Below are 20,452 nucleotides of genomic sequence, written 5' to 3' on the forward strand. Positions count from 1 at the left end.
CTGATTTGTACAATCTCCAGGCTAAAAGGGACCTTAAACTTCTTCCAATGACCATTTTCAACAACATTCCTCATTAAGTGCTCAACCAGCTTCTGCTTAAACATCTCCAACATCTGGAGCAGTTGCTGGATTCTATTGAGCCAAAATCTTTCTCAATTTCCTAATTCTGCCCATTCTGAAACACATCTGCTCCTCCTGCCTCTAGGACAGTTCCCCTCAAATCTTCTCTTCTCCAGAGGCCCATGCCCTGCCCCGACCACCGTGGCTTAGAGCACGCGATTACTCCCTGGGTCAGCTGTGAGGGCAGGGGCTGCTGTGGATTGTGAAGCCTCACACACCCCAGCCCACCTCTCCCCAGCCGGCCCCATCAGGGGCACAGAGTCTCTATCTGTCCAGCTAGTCTGGCACACAGAGTGGCCCAGGGCAGAGAAACTGGCCCAGAGTGCACTGCTAGGCCCGGACTCTTCAGTTTGCCTCAAGCCAGATGAACTAATCTATCGCCATGTTATCTGAAGGCCAAATTTCTATTTCTGCCATTTAAGATTAACATTTATGGTTACTATTTTTATAATTCCACCTCGAACATTTTACATGAATCCTTTCACCAGATAATGGCGGCAGAGTGGATTTTCTGGTGGTTTCGGCCCCAGTCACCTGGAAAATCCTTCCGTCTCCACTTCACCTCTGCCCCCCAGACTGACTCCGTGTCATTTCAGAAAGAGAACATCAGAGGATGAGGACCTAAAAATAAGCTCAAAGTCTTGGCAAATGCTTTTCTCTCACAAGCTTCCCCTTCAGCTTCAAAATTCACAGTTAAAATAAAAAAAAAAAAATACTTCGTACCAAAGCAGTTGAGGCATTTTGTTAAATTCCCCCACTGAGACATACTGAGGTATGCGACTAACTGCTGAGTTCCAAGATGATATCGATCGAGCAGCTGCTATTTCTGCTTCAGCGGAAGCTACGATCCCAGCACACAGGCATGCGCTGCTGTGAGGTCAGGACGAGGAAAAGAGCCAGGCCCTTTCACCCAGATCGCGGCGGCCCAGCAGGACTTGCCCGGCGTGTCTCATGCAGACTTTTGTGTGTGTGAAGAAAAGCTTTTTGTCTTGCTCTGGGCACCCTGAGGCCAAATATATAATACTTACATCCAGCCCCAAAGCCCCCAGTCTGTCTCCACTTTTAAAATCACAAACTTCATTGTAGTAATTTTCATTCTCAACTGAAATGTCTTTTCCATATTGCAAGTTAAAACCCTGTGTTAATTATGCTACTAAAAACATCTCTCAGCTTGAGACAGTTTGAACCTTGGGGTGTCAGGGGGACGTTCACTCCAAGGATGGTCTCCTTTTCCCCGAAGGGTTCCGGAAGGGTGTTTCCAGAGCGCATTCCCCTCCTCCCCCCGGATATCCGGCTTACCTCCGTCCCCCGCACACTCTGGGATGGGATCAAGGGTCTCCCACAAATTCAGGCAACCCAGTCACAGCAGAAGAGATGGTACAATGTGTGGGCTGGAGTTGGGGCTGACGGGGGAAGCTGGCAGGAGGAAAGACTCCTCTCCCCGCTCCTCAAGACTGCTGCCCCTTTCCCGCCATCCATCTCTCCCAGCCAAGCCGACTTGCAATTGGTAAAACCAGAGGCTTCACCCGGGACTTCAGGAGGCTCCCAGGCTCCAGACTGCTGCTGGCTGTAGGTTTACACCAGCTGTTTGCCAAGTAACAAAATCCAGGATGTTTCCCACTCAGACAAATTGACAACTGCCCCTCAGTTCAGACACCCACTGAGCACTGAGCACGAGGGTGCACTCTGCTTCTAGGCCAGCAGAGCCGGACTCCATCATCCCTCAAAGCCTCTCTGCACAGAGTCGGTGACTCCGCCTGCAGCGCCAGACAGCGCACGCGCACACCAGCTCTGGGTTCCGCTTCTACACCGACGTTTCCGGGAATTCCTCTATTTCTTCAAATGCATTGAGAGTGGTTTTGCTGTTGTTCCTGGAAGAATCTTGGATTTTGTTGAAATCTGCTTTTTTAAAAAATATATGTTTTAGAAATATATCACTCTGCATAATGTGTTTCTTTTTTTTCTTTTTTGAGATGGAGTTTCACTCTTGTCACCCAGGCTGCAGTGCAGTGGTGTGATCTCAGCTCACTGCAACCTCCACCTCCCAGGTTCAAGCAATTCTCCTGACTCAGCCTCTCGAGTAGCTGGGATTATAGGCACCTGCCACCACGTTTGGCTAATTTTTGTATCTTTAGTAGAGACAAGGTTTCACCATGTTGGCCAGGCTGGTCTCAAACTCCTGACCTCAGGTGATTCACCCGACTCGGCCTCCCAAACTGCTGGGATTACAGTCGCGAGCCACCGCGCCCGGCCTGCATGATGTGTTTCTATGGCTTAGGGCTACACCATTTTAAAAGTTGTGCCAACTAGGGTTCTAAAAGTCAGAGCTGGAAGAGACCTAAGAAGCATTTCCATTCAACCCTCCCATTTGACAGATGGGGAAAGTCAGGACCCTTAGACTTGATCTGCCCAAGGTTACATGGTCTGAGACAGGAGCGGACACCATGTCACCTCACAGCGACAGTACCTGTTCGTCTTACAGGCCCCGGGTCTTCGTTAAGGAAGGAGACGTGCGTCTTCCATTCAGTCCACTTCACCTCATTGATCCTGCAAATGTGATCATCATTCTTACTATTTCACCAGTGCCTCACTGAGTACAAACAAATAGCCCTGCGTTTGGGACGTCCTGGTGTCTACACAGCTCCCCTTCTGTCTGTCCTAGAGATCAGGAGCACCCCTGACCCGAGGGGTCACACCAAAGTTGTTGGAGTTTGAACTCTATCCCCATCTCCACGTCCCCAGGCCTCAGAGAATCAGTTCTCCTTCCATTGTAGGGACTCAGAAATCCTGCAAGTTGCCCAGACAGGTGTAAAGGGTCCAACTTCAGACAACAGCTGCTGTGCCTGACTGGTGACAGCCCAAGGGGAAGCAGGGACAGACAGAGGGAGGGCCCGGGCCGCAAGGGTGTGAAGATTAAACTCCAAGTGTAGCAGGGGTTGAGGAAGCACGAAGAGCCTGTGGTTAGGGTCAGCGCCCCAACAAGAGTGGGTGGCGTCTGAGGTGTTAGAATACAACCATAGGCATTGATGTGACTTCAATTCACACCCAGAGAACATCTCTAGAGTGAGGGTGGCAACATCAGAACTGTTTGTTAGGGTAATGATTGCAGTCAGAAATGATGCTTTCCACGGGGTGCGGTTTCAGTCAGAGAAGTGGGTTAAGGTATGGTCATACTCAAAGAAGGTGGTCTGTAGGCTCAGGCAGTTGGGTCAGGGTAGGAGGAGGTGGGCTTATCAGAAAAGGTGTTCATGGGGCTGGGCACCGTGGCTTACACCTGTAATCCCAGCACTTTGGGAGGCCGACGGGGGTGGATCACTTGAGGCCAGGAATTCAAGACCAGCCTGGCCAACATGATGAAACCTCATCTCTAATAAAAATACAAAAATTATCCAGGCGTGGTGGCATATGCCTGCAGTCCCAGCTAGTGGGGAGGCTGAGGCAGGAGAATCGCTTGAACCGGGGAGGCGGAGGTTGCAGTGAGCAGAGATCACACCACTGCACTCCAGCCTGGAACTCCTTTTAAAAAAAAAGAAAAGAAAAGAAAAAGAAAAGGTGGTCATAGGATGTGTAAGGACTTTAAAGAAAAAATGCAAAAAGCCAGAGATCTGTCCAAGTAGCCGCGTCACTTTCCATCTGCCGGGGGCAAAAGGGGCGTCAAGTCACCTGGGGTCACAGGAACTCACCAGGGTAAACAGCAGGAAAAGGAGTACCCAGCAGGCAGGTCTTCCCTAAACCAGATAGCGAACACAGAGAGACCATGGAGGCACCTCCAAAAAAGCAGAGAGAGGGGCTGGGTGCGGTGGCTCATGCCTGTAATCCCAGCACTTTGGGAGGCCGAGGTGGGTGGATCACCTGAGGTCAGGAGTTCGAGACCAGCCTGACCAACATGGTGAAACTCTGCCTCTACTAAAAATACAAAAATTAGCCAGGTGTGGTGGCACATGCCTGTAGTCCCAGCTACTCGGGAGGCTGAGGCAGGAGAATCACTTGAACCCGGGAGGCAGAGGTTGCAATGAGCTAAGATCGTGCCATTGCACTCCAGCCCGGGCAACAAGAGCAAAATTCCGTCTCAAAAAAAATATAAAAAGAAAGAAAAATGCAGAGAGGGGAGCCACTGTTGGCAGTCTCCTTCTCTTTCTCTTCTGAAGCTCGGGAACCCCCATCTCAGGGCCTGCAACCCCATAAGCAAATTCCTTCTTCCAAGGAGTCCACTGGAAGAGACAGTAGCTGTGGTTATGGTTAGCAAGTGGCGGCACTGTTTCTCTAACATCCTGTCACCGTCCTGCCCCTCTCTACCCACCCCAAAGACCACCACCCCAGGGCCCTTCTCCCTTTGTTACCGCAAACACAGTCGGAAATCATCCTCGGCCACTTTGCACAGCTCTCCCATCCGGAATCTGCTCCTCAGCCATTCTGGTAACATTTTCTCAAACTCCAAGATGGTCCTGGCTCTCTGGGGACATAAGCAAGTCTAAGGAGTAGGCATCCACACTCACAAGCACACACCAGGGCACACACACTGTCGGGGAGCCCACTCCACCCTCACCTCATGCTTAATGCATAGATCGCAAGGGTTTGGCTAATCTACAGAATTCAAAGACAAAAAAGCAGGCCGGGCACAGTGGCTCATGCCTATAATCCCAGCACTTTGGGAGGCCAAGGTGGGTGGATCACCTGAGGTCAGGAGTTTGAGACCAGCCTGGCCAACATGGCGAAACCCTGTTTCTACTAAAAACACAAAAATTAGGGCTGAGCGCAATGGCTCTTGCCTGTAATCCCAGCACTTTGGGAGGCCAAGGCGGGTGGATCACCTGAGATCAGGAGTTTGAGACCAGCCTGGCCAACATGGCAAATCCCCGTCTCTACTAAAAACACAAAAATTAGCTAGGCGTATGTCAGGCGCCTATAATCCCAGCTACTTGGGAGGCTGAGGCAGGAGAATCACTTGAACCTGGAGGTTGGAGTTTGCAGTGAGCTGAGATCCCACCACTGCACTCCAGCCTGGGTGACAGAGCGAAACTCCATGATATAAATAATATTTCTGAAAGCCCAGGAGCTTCCTATCTGACAGTGCTGGGGTCCTGGAATCCCATGGCAGAGGACCGTTCAAACATCATTTGTCCCACCCCCTCCCAGGCTTGGAATCTCTCTGCAGTTTCCTGGCCATAATTTTTCCAGTCTCTCTTGAATAGTATCAACAAACCAATTAAGAGGGCCTTGGACAGGTGCAGTGGCTCACACCTGTAATCCCAGCACTTTGGGAGGCTGAGGCGGGCGAATCACTTTGAGCTCAGGAGTAAGCGGCCAGCCTAGGCAACATGGTGAAACCCCATCTCTACAAAAAATACAAAAATGACCCAGGTGTGGTGGCGCGTGCCTGTAATCCCAGGTACTTGGGAGGCTGTGGGAGAATCGCTTGAGCCCGGGAGGCAGAGGTTGCAGTGAGCTGATAATCGTGCCACTGCACTCCAGCCTGGGCAACAGAGCAAGACCCTGTCTCAAAAAAAAAAAAAAAAAAAAAAAAAAAGGAGGGCCTTAATAATGAGAAACTTCCATGTGTGACATCAAAGCTTTTCTCCCTGTAGTAACCCCACGTACATCTGCCTTCCAGGACCACAGAAGGCATCTGCTCCCTCTTTCATAGGTTGCTCTGCAGATATCCAAAGGCACGCTCACCTTTTTCCAATGAGCCTTTCTTTTTTTTTTTTTTTTTTCTATTTTTGAGACAGAGTTTTTGCTCTGTCACCCAGGCTGCAGTGCAATGACACGATCTCAACTCGCTGCAACCTCCACCTCCTGGGTTCAAGCGATCCTCCTGCCTCATCCTCCCGAGTAGCTGGGATTACAGGTGCGTACTAACACACCTGGCTAGTTTTTGTACTTTTAGTAGCGATGAGGTTTCACCATGTTGGCCAAGCTGAGCTCGAACTCTTGACCTCAGGTGATCCACCCGCTTCGGCCTTCCAAAGTGCTAAGATTACAGGGGTGAGCCACCATGCCCGGCCGCCAACCACCATTTCTTAAGAGGCAGTCTCCAGTCCTCTCCCAAACCTGGTTACCACCTCTGGACCCATCCTATGCATTGGTTTCCTCAGCATGTAAGAAGTGTTCAGGCCAGGATGGAATAGAGCAGAACTGTCACCTCCACTGTCCTAGATGCTGTACTCCTCTTAATGCAACCTAAGGTCAAACTTCAACATCCACACATCACACTGTCAACCCTGAGCAGAGCACCCCCATAAGCCTGAGTTTTTCTACACATTCTGTTGCACAGCCACACTCCCTAGACCCTACACTCAAAGAACCTAGGCTAAGGCCTCCTCAAACCTGGCCACACACTGAGGAGCTTGTGCAGATTCTCAGGCCCCACCTCAGACCCACTGGTGCTGACAGTAGTCAATGACCACGTGCTGAACTGAGTCCCGTGGAGGCCCCCACACTGGGGTCTCCGCCTAGGCTCACCTGCAGGCGCCAGATGCGTTCGCTCTCCTTGGAGACGTTCTCCACAGTCTCGCCCATCAGAGCAATGAGCATGTTGAGGAGCAGGACAAAGGTGAGGATGACATAGGTGATGAGCAGGAACAGAAAGAGAATGGGATACTTGGAGTTCTGCTGGATGTTCAGGTCACCCAGGCCTATGGTGAGCTTGAAGAGTTCCAGCACTGCGTCGCTGAAACTGCCGTAGGAGCTGCAGTCCTTGTTGTCTTTGGGACACTTCTCGATCAGCGAGGCCAAGGCTAAGGGAACATAACAGGGTGCTCTCCTCAGCTCTCTGCCTGGTAATTACTCTACAAGCTTGCGTGTATTTGCCTACATGACAAGCCTGCTGCCTCCTTCTCTCTGGCCATTAAATCCCATCTCCAGTTTCAGGTCCTCTCAAAGCCTCATCAGGCTGGCTTCTCTGGCCTGGCCTCCTGCAGAAAGCCCTTCCACCTAACAAAGCCCAGAGTCTTCTCTCCTTCCTTTACCCCGCAGTCTGCCCTTGATCACTTGCAGCCTTGCAGAGCCACTAATTATAATCCATGTGTGTGTCCCTGGCTCCCCAGCTAGTCTTTGAGCTCCTGACTTCCTCTAACCTGGGTCACCTCCCTCAAGGCTGTAAGATCCTGAGTCTCCTCCTAATGCTCTGTTGTGAGTTCCCTGTGAGCAAGACCAGGCTCACACTTCCCTTCTTTCCAACACACCACAGTAGAGGTTCACTGCTGAATGGTTGGATGGATGGATGGATGGATATGGAGGGATGGATGGAGGGATGGATGATTAGATGGAGGGATGAATGGATGGATGGACGGATGACTGGATGGATGGATGGATGGATGGATAGATGATTAGATGGATGGATGGATTGATGATTGGATGGATGGATGGATGGGTGATGAGATGGATGGATGGATGGATGGATGGATAGATGGATGGATGGACCGATTGATCGATGGGTGGATGGATGATTAAATGGATGAATGGATGGATGACTGGATGGATGGATGGATGGATGGATGGATGGATGATTAGATGGATGATTAGATGGATGGATGGACCGATTGATCGATGGATGGATGGATGATTGGATGGATGGATAGATGGATGGATGGATGGATGGATGGATGGATGGATAGATCAATGGATGGATCGATGGATGAATGATTAGATGGATGGATGGATGGATGGATAGACGGATGGATGGACCGATTGATCGATGGATGAATGGATGGATGACTGGATGGATGGATGGATGGATGGATGATTGGATGGATGATTAGATGGATGGATGGATGGATAGATGGATAGATCAATGGATGGATCGATGGATGAATGATTGGATGGATGGATGGATGGATGGATGGATGGATGAATGGATGGATAGATGGATAGATCAATGGATGGATCGATGGATGAATGATTGGATGGATGGATGGATGGATGGATGGATGGATGGATGGATGGACAGGTGGATGAGCAAATTAAATGAGGAGTAAATAGATGGATGAATAAACAAGCAGGTGAAGGAGCAAATAAATAAGCAAATTGTGACCCAGAAAAGGTACCAGACAGATGGAAACAGGTACCTAATTTCAAATGTCAATGGTCACTGAAGAAAAGAAAAAAAAGCAACTGGTACGTGGGGGAAAACGATATCTCTCTATGCAGAGGTTAGAAATGCAACCAGATGGTGCTGTTCCCTCTGTTGTAAATGGAGAGATTTTAAGAGGGGGCTCCTTCCTGGTCCCAGCAGACCAGAGAGGCTCTCACAGTTATATCTAAAGCAAACTGTGAGAGTAACGTGATGTGAAATTCAAAGGAAATCACCTCAGGGTATTAATTTGCTCCTACTTTGCAAAGACCATCAATTGAGTTTCTGTGGACTTTAGTTTCCGCATCTGTTAAAATGGGGCTGAAAACACTTGCAGAACCTATCTTAAGTCGTGAGGGCCACGTAAGCAATGAATGGGAAAGCCAGAGGTATATACCACATGGTGAAGTTGCATTATGAGTGGCTGGCCTGGTTTGAATCCTGGAGTCTCTAAGCCTCAGTTACCTTATGATCGGGGTGATGATTCCCACTTGATCAAGTTGTTGAGAGAAGTAAAAAGGTAATGCTTGATTAGGAGATATACCTAATGTAAATGACGAGTTAATGGGTGCAGCATACCAACATGGCACATGTATACATACGTAACAAACCTGCATGTTGTGCACATGTACCCTAGAACTTAAAGTATAATAAAATATATATGTATATATATAAAGGTAATGCTCGGAAAATGCCAAGCATGGCAAGTGCCCCACTGGTAGTTGGTCTAATTGTTGCCGAGGCCGCCATGCACTTTGCCATTTTGACATCTGTATAAAGTGTTTATAAATGTGGGAGTTACTATTATTTATAAATCAATTACCTACTCCAAATCCAAGCAAAAACACGATATATACGAACAAGAACTTCAGAACATCATGCAAAATGACCTATAAGGAAATAAACATAATTCAAGTGTAAGGTGCAAGCACATATTCACGGCACCCTGATCTTCCTGCTTCCCACCCTCTCCCACCCCCCACCCTAACTGTCTCTTCACTTGGGCCACTCTCCCTTCCCCCAGCCAAATCCTCCTGATGCTCCAAGGCTCAACACTGGATCCCGCCTCCTCCAGGAAGCCTTCTGTTTCTGCTCCAGCCCCAGGTTCTCTTCTCCCTGTGATTCACCCTGTACCTTTCACCATAGGGTCTCACACTGGAATCCTCACACTTGCTGGGGGCAGTGGCATGCCGGAGCCAGCTCAGAAGAGCTCGCAAGAGCTGATCGTTAAACTCTTATGAAGCTTGTGAGCTGGTTGTTAAACACAGCCATTATTCAGAACTAAATCAATGAATAAGATGAATAAGCTCTGGGGATCTAATGGACAGCATGATGACTGTAGTTAACAATTCCGTGTTGTGTACTAGAAATTTGCTAAGAGAATAGATCATAAATGTTCTCACCACACACAAAGAAATGGCAACTATGTGAGGCGATGGGTGTGTTAACTAATTGGAAATTGGAAATCATTTCACAATATATACCTATATCAAATCCTCACATTGTACATCTTAAATTTATACAATTATATATGTCAGCTGTACCTCAATAAAGCTGGGGGTAAAGAAATTATTATTTGCATTGCCAAAAAATTAAACCATATAAACTTACAGTTAAATAAAATAAGTTATATTTAAAACAAAGACAGGCCAGGGTGCAGTGACTCACGCCTGTAATCCCAACACTTTGAGAGGCTGAGGTGGGTGGATCTCCTGAGGTCAGGAGTTGGAGGCCAGCCTGACCAACATGGCGAAACCTCGTCTCTACTAAAAATACAAAAATTAGCTGGGTATGGTGGCACACACCTGTGATCGCAGCTACTCCAGAGGCTGAGGCAGGAGAATTGCTTGAACCCAGGAGGAAGGGGTTGCAGTGAGCCTAGATCGCACCACTGCACTCCAGCCTGGGAGGCAGAGCCAGACTCTGTCTCAAAAAATTAATTAATTAATTAATTTAATTAAATAAAACAAAGACAATAAATGTTCAAAACTCATCCCCGTCCAGTTATTTCACTATATTTACAATTGTGTGTGCTTTTGAGGTTACTTGTCTCTATCATAGCCATATGGCAGGAATTCTAGAGCAATGTGGATCTGCACGTTTCTCCCTAACTCCATGTCCAGTAACATAATGTTGGTAGCTGGAAATTGGCCCTGAGAGGAGAACAGTAGTCTGCCCTTCTCTTCGATTTCACTTTCTGCAGTTTTGGTTGCCTGTGGTCAACTATGACCCAGAAATATTACACACAATACAATATTCTGAGAGAGACAACATTCACATACTTTTATTACAGTATATTGTTATCATTGTTCTGTTAGTTATTGCCATTAATCTCACTATGCCTAATTTATAAAATAAATTTTATAAATTCCACATAGCCAGTTGAGTCTTAGAATAATTTGTTGATTCACCCCCCACACCCCCCAGCACTTTGGGAGGCCAAGGCGGACAGATCACCTGAGGTCAAGAGTTGGAGACCAGCCTGACCAACATGGCGAAACCCCATCTCTACTAAAAGTACAAAAATTAGCTGGGCATGGTGCATGCCTGTAGTCCCAGCTACTCAGGAGGCTGGGGCGGGAGAATTGCTTGAGCCCGGGAGGCAGAGGTTGCAGTGAGCCGAGATCGCACTATTGCACTCCAGCCTGGGCAACAGAGCGAGACTCAGTCACAAACAAACAAAAAAAAAAAGCAAAAATTATTCTAAGACTCAACTGGCTAAGTGGAATTTACAGTAAACTGTATTGTATAGTATATTTTCATTATTTGCATAGATGTATATGTATAGGAAAAAACATGGCATATTATATAATGTTTGGTACTATCTGCAGTTTCAGGCATTCATGGGGGGTCTTAGAACGTCTCCCCCAAGAATAAGGGGGGACTACTGTATTTACATCATGAAAATTGGTAAATGCCACAAATCAGAGATCGATTGACTCATTGTTTTGTTGATATCTAGCTCTAAATGATTTAAGACAGTGATGGAGAAACTATTAATCCAGTTTAAATTTTAAAATGTGTTCTGTCTGCAGCCTTTACATTATGTATAGCACAAAAATATCAACAGAATATTATTCTGGTATTTGCAAACTAGTATCCAATTCAGCAAAGAAGTTGCTCACATCATTGACAAACAAGTAAAGTTCAACATAAATCTTCATTGTTTCACTTTAATCACTGCTTATAAAGAAAACTCTCAACCAACATTCATGTCTGATAGCACTCTTTTGTCAATTGCAACCAAAAGTTGACAACAAAAACTAGAATTCAATAAAAAGCAACAAATAGGCCTGGCGCGGTGGTTCATGCCTGTAATCCCAGCACTTTGGGAGGCCGAGGCAGGCGGATCACCTGAGGTCCGGAGTTCGAGACAATCCTGGCCAACATGCTGAAACCCTGTCTCTACTAAAAATACAAAAATTAGCCAACATAGTGGTGCGTGCCTGTGATCCCAGCTACTCTGGAGGCTGAGGCAGGAGAATTGCTTGAACCCAGGAGGCAGAGGTTGCAGGGAGCCGAGATCGCACCACTGCACTCTGGCCTGGGCAGCAGAGCAAGACTCGGTCTCAAAAAAAAAAAAAAAAAAAAAGCAACAAATTATTCTGAGACTCAACTGGCTATGTGGAATTTACAATAAACTGTATGGTATATTTTCATTATTTGCAAATTGTGTGATACACATCGTTTATATAGTAAAATGTATGATAAGTGTTATGTGTATATGTATGGAATATACATATTCCACCTACACACACACACATACACACACACACACAGAACAGTTGTTAAATGTTTACCAGCACGCCACTGCCCAGGGGTGAGAACATTCCTCCACAAACTGTACCCCTCCCCAGCACCCCACAAGCCTGGGGGATTTAAGGTCTTGACACTTAAAGCCTGGCCGAAAGCAAAGGGAGTGCATGGCATTTGGGAGAAAGAGCAGTGACCTGCCCCTTGGTAAACCCCTCTTCCTCTCCAGATCTCAGTTTCCCCATCTGAAAAATGGCCATCCTCCGAGGGCCCTCCCGCCGGCGCAGCTCTCAACGCACCTTCTGGATCATGACGCTGTACATGCCCATGGACTGGAAACCCCGCGTATAGTAGAGCATGTTCGCCCAGCCCAGGGCCATGGCCAGCACGAGGCAGGCGAGGTACTCTTTGTAGGCAAACAAGTACAAGAAGACAGACAGTATCACAAGCACAGCTTGGACAAAACTGTTCAGGAGACACAGGAGACACGGGCCTTACTTACTTCTCAGCATGAGGGCAAAGATATGCAAATCCCCCAAACCTCCCTTAAACCCCCTGAACAGTCACCCGGGTGATGGATGCTGAAGAGACCAGAATCACGCTGCCTCAGATCCATCTGGCTACCATAGAATTCAGCCTGTAGAGACATCACCAGATGCCACTCACAGCCTGTGGTAAGCTGATTGCAGCTGGTGGGGACTTTAAAAAAAGAAAAAACACACATCCACAGGGCCGCAGAAGATTCTAGGGTACTGCCCGGGAGGCCATATATTTTTTAAATTACCCGCACGGGCCTGGTGTAGTGGCTCTCGCCTGTAATCCCAACACTTTGGGAGGCTGAGATAGGAGAAACGCTTCAGGCCAGGAGTTCGGGACCAGCCTGAGTGACATAGTGAGACCTCGTCTCTACAAAAAAAAAAAAAGAAAAGAAAAATAATCTAAATCACCCACATAATTTCTGACTCCTGCATCGATTTGAGAACTACTGGAGTAGACCAAAGATGTGGTAAATGATTGTATTTTTAACCAAAATGACAAAAACTGCCAATATCTATACTTAAAAGCCAATCATAGCAAAAGTCCCCCAAACCCTACTTTTTAAATCGTGGTGTTTTTTGGGGGGGTCAGGGGGGCAGAGACAGGGTCTTGCTCTGTCACCTAGGCTGGAGTACAGTGGCATGAACTCTGCTCACTGCAACCTCCGCCTCCCAGGCTCAAGTGATTCTCCTGCCTCAGCCTCCCTAGTAGCTGGGATTACAGGCACCCGCCACCACACCAGGCTCATTTTTGTATTTTTAGTAGAGATGGGGTTTCACCATGTTGGCCAGGCTGGTCTCGAACTTCTGACCTCAGGTGATCCACCCACCTCGGCCTCCCAAAGTGTTGGGATTACAGGCGTGAGCCAACGCGCCCAGCATTAAATCTTTTTAAAGTATGATATATGCTAAGTGAAATAAGATAGGTGACTCCACTATATGACTGTACCTAAAATAGTCCAATTCACAGAGAAAGACGGAAGAATGGTGGTTACAGGGGGCCAGGAAAGGAGAGGAATAGGGGCTGTTGTTTAAGGGGTATGGAGTTTGAGTTTTACAGGACGAAAACAGTTCTAAAGACTGATTGCCCAACAACATGAATGTACGTCACAGTATTGATTTCTACGCTTAAAAAATGGGTGCAATGCTAACTTTTATGCTATGTGTATTTTACCACAATTAATTTTTTTTTTTTGAGATGTAGTGTCGCTCTATCGCCCAGGCTGGAGTGCAGTGGCATGATCTCGGCTCACTGCAGCCTCTGCCTCCCGGGTTCAAGCAATTCTCCTGCCTCAGCCTCCAGAGTAGCTGGGATTACAGGTGCATGCCACCACACAACGCTAATTTTTGTATTTTTTGTAGAGAGAGGGGGTTTCACCAGACTGGTCTCAAACTCTGACCTCAGACGATACGCCCACCTTGGCCCACCAAAGTGCTGGGATTACAAGCATGACCCATCGTGCCCGGCCCACAGTTAAAATGTTTTTAAGTACAATATATCGCAAACATACAAAATCAATATCTACTCCTACACAGTCACATGCAGACATCTGCATAACATCCGTTATGCAGACATCTGGATAAAAACACTGTCTTATAACATCAGACAGTTTCCAAAATTATAAAATAGCTAACCAAAGTCACAACACAGGCACGATTGTAAGAAAAACCATCTAATTCATCAACTGCATTTTAGACTGAAATGAAGAATGTCTCCCTCCACACTAACAAAACAAATAAGAAGCAGAAGAGGCCGGCGCAGGAGCTCACGCCTGGAATCCCAGCACTCTGCGAGGCTGAGGTGGGCAGATCACTTGAGGTCAGGAGTTCAAGACCAGCCTGACCAACATGGCGAAACCCTGTCTCTACTAAAAATACAAAAAGTAGCCAGGTGTGATGGTGCACGTCTGTAATCCCAGCTACTCAGGAGGCTGAGGCAGGAGAATCGCTTGAACCTGGGAGGTGGAGGTTGCAGTGAGCTGAGGTCACGCCATTGCACTCCAGCCTGGGCAACAAGAGTAAAACTCCATCTCAACTAAAAAAAAAAAAAACAACAATGTAAACAGGACTGCTAAGCCTGTTCCTGCCTTCTCCACTCCATGCTGCCTTCCACATGGGGCTCTGTGATGGGTAGAGTTGGCCATCACCACCATCTCAGCCTCCCAGAGTGCTGGAATTACAGGCGTGAGCCACTGGGCCCGACAGCCCTGAAGTTTTCTGACCTTCTCCATGGGCATTTACGTGTCTCCTACTAGGAGGAAGAGAGGAGACCCCTGGCGTGTAACCATGGCAGAGTGACTGGGACACCGTGGCACAGTAGGATATTTGTTCAAGAGGCGGACACGGCAGCCACCATACAGGACGTCAACCCTGCCTGTGAGGCGATAACCAAGGGGCCAGACCTACTTACAAGACAAAGTGGAACCAGGCATCTGAGAGGATGGACTGCAGATCCGAGGGTCTCAGCAGGAAGATGGCAATGCCCTAAGGCCAGGAAGGAAAGAAACAGTGCACCCTCTTCATGGCCCTCAGCGGGGGAGCTGAGCAGAGGGTGCTTCCCCAGGACCAAGACTCAGTGAGGGTTGAATGTGCAAAGGCCCAGCTAGAGTCCAGGTGGCGGATCTGAAAGGGGACCTGTGCCTGGGGGGCGTAGGCACCTCCACGGTGAAGGTGAACGCTCCCTCAAATCTTCTCACCTCCCTCACTCCTTACCCCATCCTCACCCCAGAACCTGCAAAGCGGTACTATCACTACAGCCGCCTTCCATTCCCCACATCCAGCCTAGGGTTCCAGCCTCCGAGCCTTTGCTCATGCTGTTCCCCATATCCACCCTGTAATGACCTTGTCCTCATCGTCCTCGTGCCCAATCCTACCCCACCAGAGTAAGTGCCATCTCTGCCTTCAAGCATCTCTACCATTCCCTGTCCCCAGATAAAAGTCACCTCCCTTCCTCTGAACACTGATCTGAACCCAGCTTAGGGTCTTTTTCGGTCTATCATAAAGTCTTGATATTTATGCCCATGCTATGTCCCCCACCAGGCTGTGAATTCAAAGAGGGCAAACTCGTCCCAACCCTGTCACCTCCTCCAGGGCCACACATATATAGAAGGTGCTCAGATTATATGTGTTGATTCATTGGATGGATGGAAGGATGGATGGATGGATGGGTGGGTGGGTGGATGGATGGATGGATGGATGGATGGATGGATGGAAGGATGGATGGATGGATGGATGGATGGACGGATGGACAGATGGAGAGATGGAAAGATGGTCGGATAAAGGATAGAAGGATGGTCAGTAAGGATGAGTGGACATGTGAATGGATGAATGAGTGGCTGGGTCCATGAAAGAGGGCAGGTGATCGGATGGGTGGATGGGGGTGGAAGAGGACAAGGGACACTGAGTGGCTGGGAAGGTAGATAAATGGCGGATAGTTGGGCAGATGGATAGAGAAGTAGATGGATGAAGTAGGTACGATAGGCCAGCCTTATCCATTTTTTCCCATGTTATAACTCAGAAAGGTAAGGCTTGGGAAGGAAACGCCTCCCCAGAACCCCCCAGCAGTAATGGCAGAGCAGAGAGGAATGGAGGCTGTCACCTGCCTGCCTCGCGGGGCGGTCTGGAAGGGCCGGGTGGCCCACTTACCTCTTTTACAGAGATGCACATGGCCCAGATGAGCACAAACATCCTCCCTAGGAGCTGCAGCCACCCCATCTTGTGGGTCAGGGCCAAGGGGTGCGGGACGGCCTGCAGGGAAAGAAGAGGGGTGGTCAGTATAGGAAGTAAGGAGGACAGGGCTGGCACCAACTCTAGAGGGACCAAAACCCAGGTGAAACACTCAAGCCGGGCCAGAGACCAGCATGAAACCTGATCTCTGTACAGGGCAAGAGAAGGAAGAGCAGCTCCCTGACCCTGACTCTCCTCACCCTTGATGGAAACCCAGAACTCTACAACGAAGAGCATCATCCAATCCGTGCTAACAACCCTCACACTCCATTGCAATAGCCTTTCCAGAACCCGTCCATATCCAGGCACTCAACATGGCCTCACAGCACCGTTAAATAAAGCCGAGGCTCTGTGCCCCACGTGACGCATGGGAAACCGAGGCCCAGCAGGCAGGGAGAGCTTATCCTCCTCCCGTTTCCTGCAGCCCTCACAGCAGAAACACCCAGCTAGTTCTATATTTATAGACAGAGACCCTGTGCAGGGCCTGAGTCTCCGAATTCTCCAACTTTCCTCCCAGCATGGGTCCGCCCTTGGGACTCGGCACCTGGGGCTTAGCCCAGGCTAAGCACTGAAGACATATTCAGTTCCCTGGGAAGCGCGAAGGACAACTGGGGGACCCCGCCCAATCTCCTGGTCTCTCTGGGCCTCAGTTTTCCCATCTGCACGTGGGGCAGCTCCAAGCCCCTCCAGCTCTGACGGCCCCATTTTCCCCCTCCAAGGGGCCCACGTACCTCCTCCTCCCGGGGGCGGTAGTACGAGACGAGGGTCAGGGTGATGTTGTAGAAGAAATAAAAGCAGAAGGACAGAAAGAACATGTGCTTGGCAAACTTCTTCCACTTCATATGCAGCAGCGTGTGCAGCGGCTCCAGGGTCAGCATCTCGTGCCGGTTCTAGGGGTAGAATGCCACCAGTCACCATGCAGATGAGGGAGAGAGGGAGGGACCGTTTTCTAAAGGCCTGCGGGAGCTCTGAGTCAGTGCTGCAGAAGGGGCCCATCATTATGCCCGATGGACTGGTCTGGCTGGAAATGCTGGGAGGGTGATTTCCGGCTCCAGAAGCTCCTCCCCAGGGTACCAGGGCAGCAGTCAGAGGCCGCAGGAGCCCGGGCTTGCAGCAGGAGGACCCGATGCACAGCAGAAAGTGGAGGATAGAAGCGGGCAGGAGGTGGTGGCAGGGGTTCCAGTCCCAGTTTGCTCCTCCTTCGCTGTGTGACTTTAGGACAGCCCCTGACCCTCTCTGGGCCTCAGACTCCTCACCGATAAAACTGCTAACAATCCCTGCCCTACCAACCAGGCTGCTGTGAGGGTCTGGGAAGACCCAAGGCAAGGGGACTCTGGGAAGCATGACTCTTAGTAAAGTATGAAGGAGGAAGACCCAGCCTGCTGCCTCACTGCCCCCAAGAGCTGAACACCTCTCATAGCTGCTCCTCTCTTCACCTCCAGTTGCACCGAACTCTCCCCTCTAGCCTCCTCCAGGAAGGCCCCCTGATTGCTCCTCAGTGCACTCTCTGACCCTCATTTGGGACCAGGTTTTGGGGAAGAAAGAATTCTAAGCCTGGCCGTATACACCAACGGGGGGTGGGAGAGAAACAATATGGAAAGGATCAACCCCAATCATCCCATCACCCACACCCACACCCAAACAGCCCTGGATACTCGGTCCAGAAGACCCCCCGCCCACCGCCCCCGCCACCACCACTCAGGTCTACAGTCCAAGGTCAATCAGGAAGAGTCGGGCCCAGCATCTGTCCCAGGCCTCGCCTTTTCTGTGCCTGACTCTGCTCACTGAGGCAACAGAGTGGGGTATGCAGATGCCGAGGGATGGAGCTGGCAGCACTGGGTCTTCCCAGCGTCCTCTCAGCCCCTGGCCTGAGGTCCAGCCCTCTTCTCCCTGCCCTTCCCCGCCTGTGCAGGAGACCCACGTCGATGTTGGTGTTGTAGACAGTGATTTCCAGCACTGAGTTGTCCGTGGTGGTGTCCACGTTGGTGAGGTCATAGAGGGAGGACGACACGGGTCCGTACGCCCAGTCGGTGAACTTCCTGGACAGGCTCCGGAGCCGCTTCTCCTTGATCTCACGACTGAGGATGTACTTCAGGATCTGGGACAGGAGGAGGAACAACCATCAGCTGCAGAATAGGGGCTTGAGGCCAACAGGGCTGGACCAGCCAGAGGCTGGCTGGGCCCAGGGGATACACCCGCCCAGAATGGGTGGAGACCTGCCTCTGCGCCTGGCGCCATGGCCCCTGGGCCCCGTCTTTATCTGTGGAATGCGCACAAAGCTTGCTGTTCCGCCCATCTCACTGGGGGTTGTGAATACCAGGGACAAAAGGTGTGAAGATTCTTCACAGGCTGCAGCAAGCTGCACAATCAGCTTGAAATGCCTCACGCCAGCTGGGGACCCGGTTCAGTGAAAAATCCAGGCACTGATGATTTTTTAGAAACAGTTTCCATTTGCTCTGGACTTGAGAAGAAGCCAAAAGTGTTCTCAGCGTCCCCAGCCCACCCTAAGCCAAGACTCCTCCAGCTGTGGCTCACCACTCTGGCCAGGCAGATGGTGACGAGAGACACCACGCCCTACAGGGAGGCCCGTGGGACTTCGGTAGGCCAGTGATCCTCAAACTCTGCTGCATGTTAGGGCTGCTGGGAAACTTAGAAATTCCCACAGCATGGCCAGGTGCAGTAGCTCACGCCTGTAATCCCAGCACTTTGGGAGGCCGAGGCGGGTGGATCATTTGAGGTCAGGAGTTCGAGACCAGCCTGGCCAACATGGTGGAATCCTGTCTCTACTAAAAATACAAAAATTAGCTGGGTGTGGTGGCAGGCGCCTGTAACCCCAGCTACTCAGGAGGCTGAGGCAGGAGAGTCGCTTGAACCTGGGAGGTGGAGGTTGCCGTGAGCCATGATTGTGCCACTGCACTCCAGCCTGGGCAATGAAGTGAGACTCTAGTCTCAAAAAAAACAAAACAAAACAAAACAAAACAAAAACAAAAATTCCCACAGCATCAACCAATGAAATCGAAATATCCAGGGTGGGACCCAGGAGTCTGTATTTGTGAAGCTTCCTGGCTGGCTCCAAAGTGCAGGCTGGACACAGAGCCGCTGTCTCTGGCTTCCTACTTCCAAAAAGCTGAGCCCTGGGTTACCCCAGGATGAGACATGGACTTCCAAGGACACCAACTCAAGACCCAAGAGGAAGGGACTGTTGGGAAGGACAGTGTCAGAGACCTGGCCTCACAAGACCCACTGGGTTCCCATCCCATCTGTCATGAGAGCCCAGGCAGAGAGCTTCTAGGGATAAGGCCAGGTCTCTCCGCCCCGCACCCCAGCCTATAAAAGCCCCAGGACAGTGGCCAAGCTGGGAAGCATCCAGAAAAGTTTTCTGGAGGACACGGAACAGAGGAAGGAAGCGGGAGACAGGTGCCTCCCCCGGGCCGGCCACAGCGGGCACACTGTCCCCTAGAAAACAAGGGGATCCTGGGACCATGCTCCATGCAGGAAGCCTCCTCCCTGGGCTGGGGTGGCAGGGACAGCACCCGCCACAGTGGCACACAGGGAAGATGGCCTTGGAGAAGGCTCCTTCTGCAACCACAAGCTGACTCTTCAAAGCCCCAGCAAGCTGTGACCCTGAGGGTAGGCAGGAGCTGCGGGGAGGCAGACACACAATTCCTCCTCTGTTGAAGCCGTTCTCCATCTCCTCCTCCCCCACAGGAGAATCAAAAGGCCCCTTGTGGGCCCCAGCCCTGACCACTTGGGACAGGACCAAGGCCCTCGGGGCAGCTGACCAGGGAGGCGGGTACCCTGAGGCTGGCACAGCTGCGATTACTCAACAGCCACCACCCCCCAGTGTCCTCTGATGGCGTCCCAGGAGCCACAGCCTCCTCGCAGAGCGTAGAGACAGTGAGGCTGAGGAACACGCTTGGACCCCAGAATCAGTCCCCTGAGAAGAACATCTCAGACCAAGCCATGACACCGGCCCCTGAAAGAGATCTGAGCCCAGCCCTGCTCAAGTCTTCACCAAGGCTCCCAGCCAAGCCTCGATTTCTCAGCCACATCACACAAGGCAAGAAGGGCCTAAAGCGGCCACACTCTTGGCTGGGGACCTGGCGCAGAGTTCCAACCGCACAAACAGGCTGGGGTCTCTCCACAATTGGGAAATGGCAGCATATTAGCCCTGCGCCCGCAGCAGCCATTCTGGAACTCCCGTCCTCGTGAGAGGCAGAAGGCCCCAAGGGCCACCCACTGCTGG

General features: G+C 50.1%; 2 protein-coding genes across 5 annotated transcripts in view; both read right to left on the reverse strand.

The window, feature by feature from the left end:
• SPATA22 (spermatogenesis associated 22) overlaps positions 1 to 1,898 on the reverse strand; it is a 203,198-nt gene extending 201,300 nt beyond the window's left edge. For both annotated transcript variants that reach the window (XM_016930505.3, XM_009431540.3), the window contains exon 1: positions 1,420 to 1,898. The gene's annotated coding sequence lies outside the window, so the exon portion shown is untranslated. The remainder of the gene's footprint in view (positions 1 to 1,419) is intronic.
• TRPV3 (transient receptor potential cation channel subfamily V member 3) overlaps positions 1,888 to 20,452 on the reverse strand; it is a 44,333-nt gene continuing 25,768 nt past the window's right edge. For 2 of the 3 annotated variants that reach the window (XM_016931205.4, XM_016931203.4), the window contains 10 exons: positions 18,128 to 18,304; positions 16,938 to 17,096; positions 16,126 to 16,227; positions 14,891 to 14,964; positions 12,244 to 12,409; positions 9,015 to 9,081; positions 6,583 to 6,857; positions 4,461 to 4,573; positions 2,588 to 2,667; positions 1,888 to 2,022 (listed from right to left, as the gene is read on the reverse strand). In XM_016931205.4, the coding sequence (XP_016786694.2) occupies positions 1,925 to 2,022; positions 2,588 to 2,667; positions 4,461 to 4,573; positions 6,583 to 6,857; positions 9,015 to 9,081; positions 12,244 to 12,409; positions 14,891 to 14,964; positions 16,126 to 16,227; positions 16,938 to 17,096; positions 18,128 to 18,304 (1,311 nt within the window). In that variant the 3' untranslated portion in view covers positions 1,888 to 1,924. The remainder of the gene's footprint in view (positions 2,023 to 2,587; positions 2,668 to 4,460; positions 4,574 to 6,582; positions 6,858 to 9,014; positions 9,082 to 12,243; positions 12,410 to 14,890; positions 14,965 to 16,125; positions 16,228 to 16,937; positions 17,097 to 18,127; positions 18,305 to 20,452) is intronic. The other variant, XM_016931204.4, reaches the window with a different exon arrangement.

Source organism: Pan troglodytes, chromosome 19 (genome assembly GCF_028858775.2).
Source record: "Pan troglodytes isolate AG18354 chromosome 19, NHGRI_mPanTro3-v2.0_pri, whole genome shotgun sequence".
Classification (NCBI taxonomy): domain Eukaryota; kingdom Metazoa; phylum Chordata; class Mammalia; order Primates; family Hominidae; genus Pan; species Pan troglodytes.